The sequence below is a fragment of the Podarcis muralis genome, chromosome Z (assembly GCF_964188315.1).
Source record: "Podarcis muralis chromosome Z, rPodMur119.hap1.1, whole genome shotgun sequence".
Lineage (NCBI taxonomy): Eukaryota > Metazoa > Chordata > Lepidosauria > Squamata > Lacertidae > Podarcis > Podarcis muralis.
In genome coordinates, this window is record NC_135673.1 from 47,520,111 (window position 1) to 47,539,035 (window position 18,925).

General features: G+C 46.0%; 1 protein-coding gene across 6 annotated transcripts in view; it reads left to right on the plus strand.

Moving 5' to 3' along the window:
* The window catches only part of LOC114589285 (5-hydroxytryptamine receptor 2A-like), a 243,011-nt gene that overhangs the window by 197,366 nt on the left and 26,720 nt on the right, over nt 1–18,925 (plus strand). For 2 of the 6 annotated variants that reach the window (XM_028715546.2, XM_028715547.2), the window contains 2 exons: nt 11,471–11,535; nt 13,447–14,102. In XM_028715546.2, the coding sequence (XP_028571379.1) occupies nt 13,715–14,102 (388 nt within the window). In that variant the 5' untranslated portion in view covers nt 11,471–11,535; nt 13,447–13,714. Of the gene's footprint in view, nt 1–10,561; nt 11,536–11,850; nt 11,963–13,051; nt 14,103–18,925 lie in introns of those variants that run through there. The other 4 variants (XM_028715548.2, XM_077922292.1, XM_028715549.2 and 1 more) reach the window with 4 other exon arrangements.

An 18,925-nucleotide genomic window follows, 5' to 3' on the forward strand; every position in this document is an offset into this window, starting at 1 on the left:
GGAGTGAAGCGAAGTTCAAGGGTTTCATAGCCCAAAGTCTCTGGGTATTTGCATAGGCCTCCATTTGGATTCTATAAAGGCATATTTGCATGAATTGCTTTGGGGGAGGGGGGTCCTGTACTGCCAATTCAACACACCTAATTTGCTTTCTAGCCGATTACATTATACAGCATCATCCTGAGAGCTTGGAGAATTACTACCATTCAGAGGACAAGGCTGTGAATAACTACTAGCCCAAATAGCTGTGTGGTGTTGTTGTTGTTGTTGTTGTTGTTGCTGCTGCTGCTGCTGCTGCTGCTGCTGCTGGTGGTGCTGCTATTTGCCTGCCCTGACGTCCCAGGGCAAGTCACAATACCACATTTAAAACTTGATGAATATTGTATAGTGAAAGTGCCAAGCACACCTCTCTAGGGGAGGATCTCCACAATTCTGGGGGCAGCAGAACTACCAATAGAACTACCATTGTCTGATATTCACATCCAAGAAGGTCTTTAGGGAAGGAGGTGGTCTTTGAGGCCAAAGCCACATAAGGCTTTAAGCACAAATGTGAGCATCTTCAGTTGAGCCTTGGCAAGCAATGCAGCTGTTTTAAAATGAAGAACTAAGCGCAAGCCAGACCAGTAACCAGGCTGCTGCATTTGGAACCTGTTGAAGTTAATGTTGGATTCAGGAGGTCAGTTGCTGGGAATCACAGGTGGAGAGAGTGCTGTTGTGTTCAGATCCTGCTGGGGGGGGGGGCTTCCTATGATGGGCATCTGGCTGGCCACAGAGAGAAAAGGATGCTGGACTAGTCAGGCTATGGGCAGAGGTGTATCTTGCCTCAGTTGTTGAAGGCAGTGTGCACTCTCTTTGCTGGGAATTTCAAGTGGGGAGAGCTGTTGTCGCACTCAGGTCCTGCATTCAGGCTTCCCGTAATGAGCATCTGGTTGGCCCCTGAGAGAACACCTAATCCAGCATCCTGTTCTCTCAGGGGTCAACCAGATGCCTGCTAAGGGAAGCCCGAATGCAGGATCCAGGCGCAACAACCGCTCTCCTCACTTGCAGTTCCTAGCAACCAGCATTCAGAGAGCACACTGCCTTTAACAATGGAGGCAATTTACAGCTGTTGTGACTAGCATAGGAGCCAATTCCTAGGGGTCAAGAGGTCTTTGATATAAAATATAAAATATTTGATGTGGGCACCGCCCTAGACTTGATGGGCGTTGCCATTCAAATGGTGTCCGTGCACCACATCATGTGATCGATTATGCAGGGCAGGGCTTACTTGGAAATCCCCCCCCCCAATATTTGATTCAAGATGGCACCCATGGTGACTAGTATCCATTCATAGCCCTGTTCTGTCTCCAGAGCACTCCTCAGACCTTCAACAGTGCTAATGTTGCACAAAAAGAGCCTTGCTAGATCAGGCCCATTCTAGGGTTGCCATATTTCAAATTCCTGGCAACTGCAAAGTTGTTGCACTTTTTTTTTTTAGGAAGACCCCAAAATTGTTGAGTTTTGGGGGGGAAGCCTCCCCCCAAAATAGTGATTTTAAGCTTCTGGAGCTGTTTCCACTGCTTTTTCCATCACGTTGCCATACATCTGGGTTTTCCCTGACATTTTGCTGATTCAGCCAAATTCCCCCCAACATCATTTTTACACCTGAAGACCAGGACATGTCAGGGATTTTACTGACGTATGGCAAGCCGACCCATAGCCTGTCTAGTCCAGGAGCCCCTTTGGCCTGATCTGCTTGCATGGCTCTTCTTACATTCTTAGGACTTCTGCACTTCTGGCAGCTATCTAGGATGGGCTATGGATTGGACAAAGGGAGGCCCACAGCCTGCCCCCAGGGTCCTTCCACAGAGCAGCAGGTAAAAAGGTTTTTCTGTACAAGAGCCCTGAGGGAAATATGAATGTTATCAGGCTGTCATTCCTCTGGAGAGGCCATGTGGGAGGAGGGGCATTGTTCAAGCACAGAATGCATGGGGGGGGGGAGCACCCCTATGGAGCCTGCAACTTCATTGAGGATTCACAAAGTATCACAAGCTGGCTGAGGTTTTCTGATCGCGGCTGTTTCTTCTCCCCATCGTTAGCTTCATTGCTGGGGACTGGATAAAGGGTTGTACTTTTGGCATTAAGGAGAGGCGTTTGGGGGGGGAATCACTGTGATTTCATCGGCAGCGCCCTGTTGAGACAAAGCCTGCTGGAACCGGGGGGGGGGGGGGGGGGAGGGAGAATGAAATAAAATAAACCTCCCGCTCCTGAGTCATTGTTAACTTGGAGGGCTGATTCATCCCGTAACTGGGACAACCACCTCTTCTGCTGGGGAAAATAGAAAAGAAGAGAAAAAGAGATGACGTGTGGCAGCCAGTATAGTCTCATGCTGGGCACCCACAGCTTCCATTGATGGCACGGAAGGAGAGACAAGCAGTCTCCAAATCTAGGAGGCATCCAACACTTTCTCAAACTGCACCTGACAGGAGCTTCATTGGGAAGCGGGCTTACTTTGGTGGGAGAAGAGGGAGCGTTGGTGTCAGGCCGGGGACACTGGATAATGCAGGTGTTCTGGCAGAAATGAAATCAGGAGCAGAATTCACTGATTTGCACTTGCTGTTCTTCTTTTCATTATAAAAGCAACTACACCTTTGTATATGTGTTTCCTTTGGACAGTGACTAAGGTCACATCCACTCTGTGCATTTAAACCAATGTAATACCTCTTCAAAAAGCTGTGGCTCCCCCCAAAATAATTAAGGAGCTGTCGTTTGCTTAGAGTTGTTAGGTGGCTATTCTCCCTTGTCCCCTTCCCGAGATAATTCCCACAGTGCTTTGGGGAAAGGGATTGATTGTTAAACTTATCTGGAAACTGTAGCTCTGGGAGGGGAATAGGGTCTCCTAACAACTCACCACACCCTTAGGAAACTGCAGCTCCCAGAATTCTTTGGCTGTTTAAAGTGGTATCATAGTGCTTCAAAGTAACGGTATGATGCTGGCTTTGGAGTAGGACAGTGTCTTATCTTCTAGCAAAGCCTGTGTATTTATTTATTTCAGTGGCATAGCAGAAGTTCCTGGTGGAAGGGACGAACAAGTGGGTTGCAACCAGGCTCTGTACTTAGGAACCAGCCTGGCAAATGAGTCCTTGGTGGACGGGGTGGTTAGGTGTCTGGTGCAGCAACTGGGAATTCTCCTTGGCTGAGGTCAGGAAAGCAAGGGTAGCTTGCAAACAAGTCATGCTGAAAGAGCCTTGGAGCATTCCCCTAAATGGCAATGTCTTCTAAAGCAGCTTAGAATTTCAGGTAAAATAAGGGAAATACAAATCTCCAAAGGTAATTATTTTTAATTTCAGCACTCCAAAGAGCTGGCAAGAGCCAAAGCACAGACCAGCCTAGGGAAAAGCTTAAAAAGACCTAGCCATTCTGCAGATAAATGCCTCATTTCTTTGCCAAAAGCAAAATAATAATAAAATACATTTTTCTATCTTATTTTGATGAACAGTTCAATTTATGAACATAGCTTGTAAGAGAAAGGAGCAAAATCTGGAGCCAAGACATTTTCTAACTTCAGTGCACCCCCTGCACGGATTCTGGTAATTTTTCAGAGGGTTACTGCGAGTGGTTCAGCTTTGCTTATAAACTTTCAGTGTTCTTTCCAATGTTAGTCCTGCTCAGAAGAGACCTACTACACAGGTGGCTAACTTGGGTTCATTCATTCCAACAGGTCTACTTCAAGTAGCACTAGCATTGCATACCATAGTGTACTTGCACCAGAAGATGTATTCTAAGGGGTGGATGTGGCCCTCAACATATCTCCCTTTGGCCCTGGGAACTGTCTCAAGGCCATGCCCCTCCCTGCACCCATTTGTTTTTTTGTTTTTTTTCCAATGGCTGGAATGTACGCTTGAACACTGATCATTTCTCTTGCTTGCCTGTATATAAGAATAGAGAAGGGCATGTGAGTGTGTGTATAAAGCAGCCCAGTACATAATTGTAAAAATTACACACATTGCTGTGCCCATGTCTGCCTATGGCCATGCCCACCACTGTCATGGGACTCTCAGAAAGTTGCCTATAAGGGAATGTTGCCCTTGGGCAGAGTAGGGTAAATAGTATTGTTGCATGCCACACCAATCTCCAAGCAGTGCAAGATTCCAGGTGTTCTGGGTGCTTACGCAGGTTTGTGTTTCCTTCATGAATGAGGCTCAGCAGAGACTGTAGTGCCTTTAGGATATATTGCTTATATAAACAGGTAAAGGGACCCCTGACCCTTAGGTCCAGTCGTGACCGACTCTGGGGTTGCGGCGCTCATCTCACTTTATTGGCTGAGGGAGCCGGCGTACAGCTTCCGGGTTATGTGGCCAGCAGGACTAAGCCGTTTCTGGCGAACCAGAGCAGCGCACGGAAACACTGTTTACCTTCCCGCCGGAGCAGTACCTTTTTATCTACTTGCACTTTGACGTGCTTTTGAACTGCTAGGTTGGCAGGAGCAGGGACCGAGCAACGGGAGCCCACCCCATCGAGAGGATTCGAACCGCCAACCTTCTGATTGGCAAGTCCTAGGCTCTGTGGTTTAACCCACAGCGCCACCCGTGTCCCAATTGCTTATATACCCCTATATATAACCTGAGTTTATGGTGGATAACAGCCCAGAAGGTCTTGCTTTTCCCATAGGCACAAGCAGGAATCAAGCATGGCTCTCCCTCTCTGGCTTCTCCCTGCTTTTAACTTCCTGCTCTCTCACACACTCAGCTCTGGCTATTGTCTTTCTCACTGCCATCCAGGGGAGGGGAGGGAGCCCGCCCACCCACACCCAAGTGTCTTCTGGCACAGAGCAGCTTCCTTTGTCAGACTAATGACCATGCTTAAGTGGTAACAATGACCGTTGTCTGACTAATTCAACAAATGAATCATCAGTTAGATTTTAAACCTTTGCTGGATTCAGGAACACAGGAATTACAAGGGACTCAGGCATCATGCAAGCTAACCTTCCAAACTCACAGCAATATTCTAACTGGGGACTGACTTCCTGTTATGCGGGTTGTGGGTGCAGCAAGAGGAGGAGGAGGAGGAAGCAAGCTAGCACCACCAGGCAACTGAACATACCATACCATGCAGCATAGGAATCTCTTTATAGCCACCTACATCAGGTGTTTATGGGCCCTGGAACTGCGCAGTAGAAAGAGGAGGACAGTGCTCTGGATGTGGGCTTTCTGGGTGTGTCTGGTTGTCCCACTACAGAAAACAGGACACTGAGATAATGGGACCCTTGATGGGATCTAGAAGAGCTCTTTTCATGACAGGAAGGAAGAGCAGGTGAGATAGACCTGAGAGCAGCATGTTCAGATGTCTTTAGACAAGATGGAAACTCCTTTGGAAATATCTTTGTGCCTTTCAAACATCTTCCAAGAAGCACCCCTGGGGAATCAGGCTCTTAGGCTAGCATTGTTTTTTAAACTTTTTTTTTTTTTAGATTTTTGAGTAATGTACAGTGGGAAAACTTCACAGGAAGATCAGAGAATTATGGCACAAAAATGGTAGTTAAGAGGGGAATTATTTTGCTGCAATTCTACATGTGTGTACAAAATCCTTTCATGTAGGACTGTTTCTGGACTTCTTGCTTAACAGAAGAAGCTGGCATTGTCTTGATAAGCTTATGGACTTCACAATCTCAATTTTATTTCTACCACACCATTGAGCATACTAGGCCTTTCACTCATTAGGCTAACTCTTCCCCATTCCTGTCTCTGCCTGGGATATGTGGTGTGTGTGTGGGGGGTGGGTGGGTGTGGGTGTGGGTGTTTCATTATTGAGTCATACATGGGGTGCATCTCTGGCTTCTGCTGAAATATTTTCCCCTCTCCTGCTGCAGAAATAATTCTCATTTGCTTCACAAACAATAACCCCACACTGTGTTTCTTCACCATCAAAATGACAATGCACTGTCTACTAACTTTCTTTTTTTTAAAAAACCAACAACAATATTTTTATTCATTTTCCATTTTTAACAATTTTATAACATCATAACACTTTTTATAAAATCTTTTGCTTTGCCCTCCACCCATCTTCTGGTTTTCTTATAACACATTATTATCTCCACACATTTATAACATCTCAGTTCTATATATATCTTAACTTATTAACCAACCTTAATCACAAATAGAATCTTTCTTCTTTTAAACGTTATGGCTTTTATCTCAGTCCTGCTAGTGTCTCTATATGTGTACAATGATTCTCAATGTATTGTATAAATTTACTCTACTCTCTCTGGAACACTTGGTCGCTCTGGATTTGAATTTTCCCGGTCAGCTTTGCCAGTTCCGCATAGTCCATCATCTTCATCTGCCATTCTTCAACCATTGATAACTCCTGCTGTTTTCATTTTTGGCCTGTTAAGGTTCTAGCTGCCGTTGTGGCATATATAAACAGTTTTTTATCTACTTTTGATATTTCCACTCCTATCATTCCCAGCAAGAACGCTTCTGGTTTTTTTGGGAAGGTGTACCTAAACATTTTTTTAAAATTCATTGTAAATACTTCCCCAAAATACTTTAACTTTATCACAGGTCCACCACATATGATAAAAATCTCCTTCTTTAACATTACATTTCCAACAATTCTTATTTCTCATTTTTGCTAATTTAGTTGGTGTCAAGTACTATCTATACATCATTTTCATTATATTTTCTTTCAATGCCATACATGCGCTGAATTTCATTCCGACATTCCATAATTTTGACCAGTTTTCAAATTGAATATTGTGCCCAATATCCTTTGCCTATTTTATCATTACTTCCTTAACCTCTTCCTCTTTCGTATACCATTCCAAAAGTAAATCATACATTTTCGATAATATTTTTGTTTTACCTTCCAACAGATCGGTTTTTAGCTTCAATCTAAAGTCTCAGAGCCATTCTTACTTTTATCTTTTTTAAATATATCATTTATTTGATGATATTGCAACCAACCTGTTAACTTATCACTCGTTTCATCATATGGCTTCATTTTTAACTCATTATCCATTTCTGTTAGCAACTCCCCATATGTAGGCCAATTACCTTTTATGTTTAATCTTTTAACTGATATTGCTTCTACTGGTGATATCCAACATGGTGTTTTCTGCTCTAATAGATCTTTGTATCTTGTCCATACCTCATAAAGTGGTTTTCTTATAGTGTAGTTCAAAAAACCTCTATGAACTTTAACTTTGTCATACTGTAGATATGCATGCCACCCAAATCTGTTGCCACAACCTTCTAAATCCAATACATCTGTATTTTCTAATTTCATCCAATGCCTTAGCCAGGTCAGGCAGGACACTTCATAGTATATCTTTAAGTCTGGCAATAAGAATCCACCCCTTTCTTTTTTATCCTTTCTGCTAACTTTCAGCTGTCCACATTACCACCACCTCCCTGACAAAATGTGAGTCACTTTAGGCAAAAAAAAAAAAAAATGGTAGGGGAAAAAATGCCTAGTGGACAGGTATGCTCAGCTTGGACAGTCCAGAAACCTCCTTGCTTGTTTCATTTTTTTCTGCCATTCTGGTTCATGGAGTGTCACTTTGGTGCCTGTTGACCTGCCGTGTCTTTGTGTCTTGTTGCAGTCAGTGTGATCAACGCCCTCAGAACAATTGCCTTGCCATGTAACAATGGGGTGACAAAACAGCCAATTCCTGCTGCTTGCAAGAGCTCCTCTCATTTCCTAAATAGTTTATCACCTTTGCCTTTTGTGGATAAGTGTCCCCCCACCACACACACAAACCCCAAACTAAAGATTCTCAAACTGCCCATATGGGAACATAGGTGCCAACTCCTAGTAGCCGTGGTCACTCTGCCCCCCCCCCTGTACAATATTTGAGAAGCCAGGGACCCCAAAGTGAATAGGCATTGCCATTCAAATGGGATGTGTAGACCACACCATGTGATTGATTAGCAGGGCTTACCTGCCCCCCCCCATATTTTATTCAAGTTGGCACCCCTGTATGGGAGTGTTTGGGCTGTTTATTCAAAACAGTCCTTCGGGATTCAGTTTTCTTCCAAAGCAAGGCAGCCTGTAGGGGCTCGAGTGGTTGATTTGATTTGGGAGGAGGTCTGAGGGTGGCAAGTTTAGTAGACTGGTATTTGCTGCAATCCTGAGACATATGGGGAATTTTTGACCAGGGATCCCAACTACCTCATCCCACAGTGGACCATATTGCAGGGTTCCTATAAGCGCTCTCTCTCTCTCTCTCTCTCTCTCTCTCTCTCTCTCTCTCTCTGCATAGCCTGCCAGCTTGCAACTAGAACAGTGAACTGCAGGGGTGGTTGCAAACCATATCAGTCTAACATCCAACACAGGGACTTTCTGCCGCTATGGATTCCATAATCTTGTACTTAGAGGTATACTCTGACTGAACATGGAGGGTCCTTCTAGCTATCATGGCATATTGGAGGAGTTTGTGTGGGTGGAATGAAAGAAAGATATTATGGGCATGGCATGGCGGGTACGAGGGAGGGACTTGTAGACCCCCACTTTCTCAGGGCACAGGAGAGCTGACTTATACCACTGGTGCATCTGCCTCAGTATTGGCAACATTTAAATCACTCCTCACTAGCCAAATCCAGCACTTGGGCCTCATCCACACTTCTGCTTGTACCATGTTTTCTAGGCATGAGTCCACTGTTTACCTCGGAATCATAACAAACATCAACTGAGTTTACTGTGGACTGACATTTGTTCTGATTCAACTGTAAAAAGTGGGATTTCCTGGAAAAAGTGTGTGGGGGGTGTCAAATGAAAAGCCCATTGGACCCCTTCATAGAAAGTATAGAACTAGTGGAACAAAACAGGGACCAAACAGAAGCGTGGAAGAGTCCCCAGTTACAAGCAAAAGCCTGGTGCTCCACTGACCTGCCTGCAGCCTGGCTGCACTTTTAAATGTTCAAAAATCAAGAATACTAAAATAAGGTTTTGCAAAGAAGGGAAGACCCAGGTTAGAGCAGCAACTCCCATCTCTGATGCTATCTTTTGTGATTCACTCTCAGCTGCAACCTCAGGTAACACCTACACACCAGGGATACATCACAACATTTTGTTGCAGGGGCCCTGCTTGCTCTGAACTAATTGCCAGAGTTCTGCCACATATTAAACCCAAAATGAATTGAAAAGTCATTAGGCTGGATATTAGTGAAAGGAAGGGGAGGCTTACGGTCCAGGGAGGATGAAACAGAAGCTAAGAATTCACAGCTAGCAGAGGCAATGTATGCATAATTCATGCTTTTATTACAAGAGACGTTAATATTTGTTCCCTTAATTTACTGAGTTCAGCCTGTTCTACTGAGTTAAGTACAGGGCATTGTACTGAAGGTCAAGTGAGATGCTGGCATTTGATACCCTGGCATTAAAACTTCTCTTCCACTATTGTAACGAGGGTGGGTTTTTTGGAGCATATTGACCTGTGAGAAGTACCAATTAAAGTCTGGGAAGTTAGCTTCCCCATGACCACACCCTGATATCTGTCTCTTGCAATGACAAAGGGGGCTTCAAGGCTGACATAATAGCAAAGATTGAAAGTCCTGAGTTTAGGGAGTGGGTTGGGAAGTCTGATCCAGGCAGTGCTCAGCCTATCTTCCTATATGCATAAAAAGGTGTCATCATGCTCTGCAGTTTGTGTGGCCCCCAATAGACAGCCATGCCAACTGTAGCATGAGCAATAGCCAAATGGCCCAAGCAAATTGTTTAATGAAGGGAGGGGGAAGCGCTGTGAAGCACCTTCCCCTTTCCATTAAGCACACCTGCAGCGAAGTTTAATGCAAGGGGGAGGCCCTTCCCACAGCTGTTTAGCAAACTGCTCTTAGAAGTGCTTCACCCTCTTTCAAAATGGGGTGGTTGGGGTGATAGACAAGGGGGTTGAGGAAGGAGGGGAGGGGTTTTGCGAGACAGGTAAGTGAGTGAGTGACTGGGTGCAATGGACTGGTTGGATGCAGAGGAATTGTGGGAGGCACCAGTTGAGGAACCCCCAAGGGAAGAAGGCTCAGAACCAAGGGATTTGTAGTGGGGTGTTGGTAAGTGGTCAACAGGAGAAGAGGGAGAAGACTGGGAGGAGGAGGTGTTAGAAGCCAAAGAGGTAACAGGGTTTGGTGAGCAGGTAGAGTCTGTGGCAGAGTGAAGTCCAGAATCAGAGGCAGAAGCTGAAGCAGGAGAGCAGGAGGTCCAAAGGCAGGGATGAGTCAGGCTGGTACAGAGTCATGGGTATCTCCCCCTCCTGCTGCAAAAAGATCCCCTCCCCACTTGTCTCCCAAAACCAGAAGAGGCATGAAAAGGGCGGAGGAGAGGTTGGCGGCATGCAGGCTTGATCTCTGATTGCTTGAAAATGGCCCTGGAGAGGAGAGGACTTAGACAGCTGTGAGATGGAAGGGACCTTTAGCAACTGCTTCATGGGGACAAGACCTCTTGGTGATGATTGCTGGGCTCATTAGACGCAACCCTCCTGTGTTGATTGTGGTTTTGCTAATAAAGAGTTAACTCCAACTTACAAGGTGTGATTTACTGCTGGCTTCCTCTTGTGAGTGGGTGGGGAGTAAGGGATAAAGGGAGGGTGTTTGGTTAGGTGTGGGAGAAGGGCAAAGCAGGGGTGGTGGCCCCTAGTACAAAAAATATTGTTATGAGTTGTGAGTTGCAAGCAGAGTTGCATTTGGGATAGCAGTTGTGGGATAATGTGAGCTAGAGAAAATAGTTGCTGTCTGTAAAACACAGCAAGCTGAAGGGAGGCCGAGTCATGGCTAATGTGTTTTTGCATACATGGCTGCTGTGTCTATGTGAGAAGCAAGACCCTCTTGGGGTGTGAATGTTGTGAACTCCGCCATCATAGGCTCTGGTTGTTTATACATGTACCGGTAAATCATATATAATAAAGACACAATCTCTGCTGTGCCTCATTTCCAAAGGAAACATGAACCCCTTATAGGTGCATGGACCCTTGGAATCTCACACTACTCAGAGATTGGTGTGACAGATAGCAATGTACAATTTTGTTCAGTGTGGTGTAGTGTCCAACTAGGAGCTGGGAAACCAGGGTTTGAATCCCCACACAGTCATGAAGCTCACTAGGTGACCTCTCTGCCTAACCTACCTCACAGGGTTGTTGTGGGGATTAAATGAGAAGCGGGAGAACCACATGCACTACCTTGAGCTCCTTGGAGGGAAAAAATGCTGGGATATAAACACAATGAATGAATAAATAATAAATAATATACCACAAGGTGAAGAATTGCTGTTCAGAAAGATGAATTTCATAAGATTCAAATGTAGATTGTGTGCTATGCATGTGAACTTAGTCGACACGTGCGGAATATATGCATTTTCTACATTTCTTAAAATGCACTCTTTGTGAATTTTCTTAGTGCAGAATAGGTGATGGGAAGTGCTTTGTTGTTGTTTTTACAAAGAAAAAAACCCCTCAGCAATCACCACCTTGAGTCTTAATTCTCGTTCCATCTTTCACATGGACTGCAAGCAATACAGAAGGCGACAGGAACAAACTGTGTGGGAGATCACGAACATTCAGCATCCTGGTACCTGGTATGTGAAGAGAGAGAGCTGTCACCCACATAAAATGCTCTGAAAGCTATTTAGCGTGCTGGATTTTGAACAGGGGAAACACTGCTGTGTGGGTTTCTCCCCCCCCCCCCGCCCCCCGTTAATGGGAAATGTTTCCATTCCTGTTTTGTCTTCAAAAAGCTCTTTCATTTATCTGCTCCCCCTCCCGTCTTTTTACTCTCTTTCTCCAGTAAACGTGGCTGTTTCACTTTCACAGCCCTCACAAGAATATATCTGGCAGGTCTAAACAGCAGCTCTGTAATTGAGCCTTAATAAGCCCTCATCAATGTATTTCAGTTCCCTTGGAGTTTTTACTACTTCAATAGATCCCCTTCTGCTCTGACGGCATTGTCCTGCAACTTTCAGCTGGAGCTAATAATGACTTCTCTACCTGGCTTCCTCCTCCTTAGTAAGTGTCTGGCTGTGCCAGGTTTGGGAAGAATTATTATTCTTTCCTTCCACTGCATACCTGGAAATAGGGGGGTGGGGTTAATTGTTTATAGTTGCTGCTCAGATGCTGCCATTGATTAGGGCTCTGGCTTTCTGCAGCCAGGCCACCCCTCTGGCTGTAATTATGTGTTTGCTTCTGACCGCGGACAAGTGAAACGACATAGAGCGGGTGATGGATTGGGAGAGAACTGAATGGGCATCTTTGGTGTAGCATTGTGGGCTACCTGGGCCAGTTACACAAACACAGGTTGCAGCAAGTGCCTTGAAAGCAACTTCCTTGCCCATCTCTGGAAGGGCTGAGCTCTTTTTTAAACACAGCACTGCAGCTGAACTCTTCCTTTTGAACACAGCAATGGCCAAAAGCAGGATGAATTAAACCATGGCTAAAATTGTGTCACCTGTGTCTGCAACTGAAGTCTCTCTGGCAACAATGTCCACAGCTGGAGGCAGTAATGCTTCTGAATACCAGTTGCTGGAAACCACAGGAAAGGAGAATGCTCTAGTGCTCTGGTCTTGTCTGGGGCCTTTCCTGAGGCATCTGGTTGGCCACTCTGAAAACATGCTGCTGGGCTAGATGAGCCATATGACAGAAGGAGATTCCCCCCCCCCATACCCTCTTTCACCATACCATGTATAATTTATACAGCATATAATCCAATCATGTGTCCCTCTGACCCATCTTTAGAGGGGGAAAACCTTTTAGTTTAAGGGGGTTATGGTTGTTGTGTCTTTTAAGGAAATAACATGCAATACACCCAAAGTCTAGTTTTTCTTTCTTTTCTTGGTTTGTTTATTTTGCATGACTTCCAACACAGCTCTCTCAAATTAGACTTACAGTTGAAGTATATTAGCCAAAATTCAGTCTCCAGGACAGCATGTGTCTGGACCCCTGGCTTTTATTTATAGTTCTCCTGCTTCATGCCAAGATGTGTTTAATGGCCCTGAACAGTTCCATTTAGGGCAGTGGCCTATTTTTGGTCTTCCTTTTCAAAATTGGCTTGGGAGATCTGCCTGCCATAGGTAGAATTCCAGAGGGGTGGCAGGCATGTTCAGTCTGCTGCTGTAGAAACAGCAGAAGGTCTTGGAAGACCAGTGGGTTCGTTCTGGTGGAAGGTTTCCTGGGCCAGATCGAGCTCTTGACATGAGTAAAACCAGAGAGGTCCTCTTCAAATTGCGCATGGCTCCTCGGCTAACCTGCAGAAGTTGTGTGCTGAACATAGCTCCTCAGCCAAGGATGGAGACCCATCAGAAGCATGATAGACCTTTTGATCACTGCCTTCCTAGGACTGCAAAAAGGAGGAGGTGGGATCGTTGAGTATCAGCTGGGAGATGTGGCTTGCGGGCTGCATCCGGCTTGGTAGGATGGAATGCTCATGTGTGATCCAGCCCTGGCTCTGCTCTGATTGCTGCAAAAATGAGGGTGCCTCTGTCTTTCCTTTGCAGAATGCTGACCTTGAGTATGAGTTGGATGTTCTTTCAAAGATCCCGTTGCCTCTTGCCCATTGGTCCTCTCAAGCCACGGAGTCCTGCCTTCACGGTATCCCGGAAGAACTCCACTGTGGCTTCTACAAGCTTTCATCCACTATGGAAGGCCAAGTACCTTGGAGGCCCTGGTGCCATGAGATCCAGTTATTGCCTTGGACCTTATTTCCAATGAAAAAGGGATTAACACTGAGGGGCTCTTAAGGAGAGGGGGCAATTACTGGCATGAATGATGAGTGCCACTAATGGGGCTGGGGTTCTTGTTGGCCTTACAACACTGTCAGTCCCACTAGACTTTAGCCCACACAGTGGCCTGATGTCCGGGCCACTGAGCCACAATTTGACTCTGAATCAGACTTCACCAACGTCCGATCCTCTGAATGTCTCTGAGGGGGCAGCAGCCCCTCGGAAGTCCATCGGGGACAAGAACTGGCCTGCCCTCCTCATCCTGATCATTATCCTACTGACTATTGGAGGGAACATTCTGGTCATCATGGCAGTCTCCTTGGAGAAGAAGCTCCAAAATGCCACCAACTACTTCCTGATGTCCTTGGCAGTGGCGGACATGTTGGTGGGCATCCTTGTCATGCCAGTTTCCCTCATCACCATTCTTTACGGTAAGTCACTGCCTTTGTTCAAGTTGAAGCCAGATGGAGTGGGAGGACATAGCCCTTAACTGGACAGCAGGTGGGTTTTTAAAGCCTTTTCTGATTCCTTTGATTTCTGCAGGTAAAGACCTGCTCTGTGCAGGCAGCGATGGTTATTCCTCTTTCACAGAAGCCCTGACGAAGTTCTTAACTGAAGCACATTGAGCCTAATAAATTAGAGCAGGAGTAGCCAATTTGGGTGTGTGAGGTGTTAGGGGAGGTACGGTAGTGCCTTTGGTGGGGGACACATTGTGCTCCTTCTGGGCTAGTTTGTCCACCTTTTGTCCCACCCTGCTCTCACCTAGGGCTCCCAGAAGCTATGAGCATGTGACAGCAGCTACACCCCAGGAAGGGCTTTGACTGGTGGCTAAACCAGTTGAGGGGAGCCAATGGGTCTCAAACCCTCTGTGAGTTAGGGAATTCCCTTGCATGCCAAGACATGCTTTGGAAGATTGAGTGGATGAGACCACTAATGGGTCCAACAATCAAGAAAGTGCTTTCTGCATGTAGTGTAAAGGGAAGTGAGGGGCAGATGGGGCTCATCAGCCTGGAAAGGTACCTCATCTAGGAGAAGGAGAACTCTGATCCTAAATTTCCACTGGCTTGTGGGTTATCTTCAGGAGAAGAAAGGGCTCAGGAGTAAACCCTACACAAATCCAGAGTGGAGTCCCTAACAGGGTTGGATGGCATCTTGTATGCCTCCTTCTGGGAACTCCTGCAGCCAAGCTGGTGCCAAATGTATTGCTCTGTTTTTCTTTGGACCACCTCAGCGAGAGCGAGAGAGGGGTCTTGTCGTCTGGGCAGCCCAGGATCTTCACACACACTGTCCAGGCTTGCACCCTGGGGAGGTCACTTTGGTGCTGCTGACACAACAGTTTGACTTCATCCTTGGAGGTGCACTCCATTGTTTCTTGAGACAAATGGATGCTAACAAGCCAATGTGGTTCCCTTAAAGTGATGTTGGAGTACATCCTGACAATGGTCCTTCTTGCTGGGGATAATGGGAGTTGCAGTACAGCAGCATCTCAAGGGCTAAGGGGGAGTCACTCCTTCATTTCTTCTCTAGGTGGGCTGCAGGAGGTGTTAATTACATGCGACGCTGGGCTGCAAGTAAAAGTTGCTCCTCAGTGTGGAAGCTCCCAGTAGCTAGGAAGCCAGCCCATCAAAGAGAAAGCCTTTAACTAGTTATTTTACTTGCAAGAAAAGGTAGTTTGGGCTGGTTTTCTTAACCTAGGTGAACATTCCTGAATGTGATCACTGCTGGATCAGGCCAATGCCCCATCTAGTCCAGCATCCTTTTCTCACAGTGGCCAACCAGAAGCCCATGAGCATGACTTGAGTGCAACAGCACTCTCCCCTCTTGTGATTCCAAGTATAATGCCTCTGGCAGCGGGGTAAAATGGATATCAGGGCTAGAGTCTGAAGTGCACTCTGCCACCCCAGGACTTTCCTCTGCATGCCCCTTTCCTCTGCATGAGTCAACTCAGCCCACACCTCTTGGGTAGCATCCTGGCCCAATACCTCTGAGGCTGACTGACTATTGGCTGGCGACTATTGGGGCTAGGAGGGTGGAAGACAGTGAGACCAACTGCAAGTGAAGCCAGAGCAAAATGACAGGCAAGAGCCACCCACTGACCAGCTGTAAGTAAGGAGGCAGGTGGGGCAGGCTAAGATGGGTGGGGCAGTACCCCCTTTGCCTTAAAGGAGCAGCCTCCAATGGGAGGGCCTTGACATCTTGCTATGAATCAAATGGAAAGTGCACAAGGAAGCAGGGTGGGGAGGAGAGTGGTTTGAATGTCTTGAGAGGTGGAATATATATATATATATATATATATATATATATATATACACACACACACACACACACACACACACACACACACACACACTGAGTTATGTCAGGATTTGTGGGTAGGGGGAGTATTTCTGCTATAAATCACACTTTGCTTTCTTTAGCATTTCTGCTGATTGCTGCTGCCCTCTAGCATTCCTCAGAATTACAGCAGACTGTTGATGTCACTGCTGTGGTCTTAGAATCCTGGAAGGTGTGCTGTCCCTCAGGGGGGCAGGCAATAGCTTCCTGGCAGAATACACTGCTTTATGTGTGTCTGGTCCCTGATTCAATTCTCACCCAGCACTCCCAGCATAAAGGCTCTTCAACAGCAGAACCATAGAAAGTTCCCCGCCTTTTCTGGGCACAGCTCTACAGGTTCTCATGTAGAGTGGACATTACTGGAGGAGATGGGTTTGGTTAAATATAAGGAAGCTTTGTATCTGTGCGTTGGTGCCTTCGGGTAGTTCAGTTGGCCCTGGTCACAGGGTTGGCATCAAGATAGGCATGGAAATACAACAGGAAATGGAATGTGAATATACAGAACTGGACATGAACTAAAGGATATATAATAAGAAAATAATTGTGGAATATTATCCCAGTATGTGATCACAGTGGAGAGATTTTAAAATGGACATGGAGGGAAGAATTTACTATCATTCAGTGTGGAGTTACAGTGGTGGGAATTAATGGAGGTAAAGTTAATATTAAAGGGAAAATATGGTTGACATTTACCAATAATAACAACAATTTGGGAACCCGTCTTGGACTTCTAATGGAAAAAAGAAATGAATGATTCTAAAACACCTTGACTTAAAAGAAATATTGCTTAATAGAAAGTGGAGAAGATGGGTGTTAGCATGGACTGAATGTCTTACATAATCCTTTTTTGTTTAATATAACTAGCAAATGGAAAATTGGAAGGACTTTTTGGTAGCTTTCTCTAATGTTTCTTTTGTCTTTTTATTTTCTTTCTCTTCTCTTCTCTTCTCTTCTCTTTTCTCATTGTCCCTTTCATTCTTTTTTGTTTGTTTGTTTGTTTTCTTTCTCTGAAGTCCATGTCTGTGGGCTTTATTAAGGTCCAGAGTATATATTCATGGGGATGGTAAAAGGTTGATGAAGGACCCTAGGTAAGAGATATGGAAATGTCGGTCTCCAAGTGAGAGCTGGGAGGAGTTACTATCTTCTGTAGGTGGGGAGGGCTAAGAATTACTTTTAAGAGAGGACTCTGTATCCTACTTGCATTTTTTGTAGCAGCTATTTTATTGTATTATGAAGACTTCAATAAAAAACCCTCATCATTCACAAAGGATGATGAGGGTTCTATTCAAGATAGGCATCCCTGAGCACTTGCCAAAGCCCACAGTGTCGTCCAAGGAGACCACCATGAACCCCCCAAGCCTCCTTGCTGTGCCATCACTGCCTGTTCACATGCCCTCTTCTAAGTAAGCAAGCAAGCATGAACATGGGTGAGGAGAGAGCAGCAGCCTTCACTTATTTTGCATTCTCCTTCTGCCCAATTCTGCAGATTCATCTCAGGAAACAGGCCATGGGGTGCTAGCAGGGAGGAGATGGGCGCACTGAAGAGGGCCTCCTACTGAGGGCATTGTGTTTAGGAGCTCTCTACAACCTAGGGTCAAGTGGGTGCTAGAGGTTCCTAGGGAAGGCAGGCAATGTTGAGTCAGAGAGAGCATGCAACTTGGACAGCTCCCAGAGAAAGTGCCCAGGACCTTGGACAGCTCCAAGGAGCCCTGCTCAGGCTATTGTAGCCAACCAAAGCCTTGGGTAGGCTGGATGGAAGAGTTGGCTGGCCCTGGCCTTGATTCATTGCTTTTGCCTTCTTTACTAAGATTGACACATCTTCTGAGCCAGAGCATGGTGTGTTCTCCAGGGTTTGAGTACAATTATGGTGGTCATCTCTCTGAGGAAATAGCTGAACCTCATCTGAATCTCCCTGCTGTGCAGTGCAAAGTTCCTGGACCATGGGTCACAACACCAGCACAGTCCAGTTAATGAGCCTGTTCTGCTCTGGCCATGAACTCTCGCACTCCAAGACTCATTGTGAAATTCTTTCCCTCCTTAGCTAACCTCATTTGGCAGGGTGCCACATGGAGCGATCTCACTCTGATCTGCACACTGCCAAGCTCTTGGTGGAATGCAGCCTCCCAACCCCTTTTGGCCAGCATCCAAAGCACCACACAAACTTGGTTCCCACTCACCCTGCAGAACACTGAGCATGCATTTCTATAAGCGCTACACCCCGCCCCGCCCCCACACCAATGCACCCTGGTGCTGTGCTTTGAAATTTGGGGAGGTGGTGATGTTTAAAAAGTCAGCTTCTGACATGGTCTGGACATTTACTGTTCCAATGAAATAAGTCCTCCACCCCCCACCCCAAAAACCCCAGGCTGCCGCTTTGCAAGGGGTGGGAGATGTACTTGCCTACTGTGGCTCTTAGGATCCCAGCAGCTGCTGGAACAACCCACGCTTCTCCCTAGGGAGAGCACAGCAGGCTTAAGGAGCCTGGATACTGCTTTATGATCCCTACTGTTCCCAAGAATGCCACCCCAAGAAGGAAGACCAACGCTCCTGCCCACATGAGGACTATAAAACCCACAGCTCCAAAGCATGAACCACATACAGAAAATTACACAGATGCCCCCCCCCCCCCCCGCAATCTTTATCCAGGGCAAAACTATAATTCATCCTTAAAAGAAAAAACAACTTTTGGAACCTTGGGAGTGTTCTGCAGGCATAGGTGTTATATGCAATGGAAGAATATGGGCCTGTGCCATTGCTGATGCTGCTCACAAACCCAACTGCTGTTCCCTCAATATTAACTTTCCCCTTGCCGCCCCATGCATCTACTAAGCTCACTTTCCTCATTTCCAGTGCCATTTCCTCATGCAATTACAGAATTGTGACATGGCACCATAGATTCTCCAAAGAGGGAGGGTTCTCA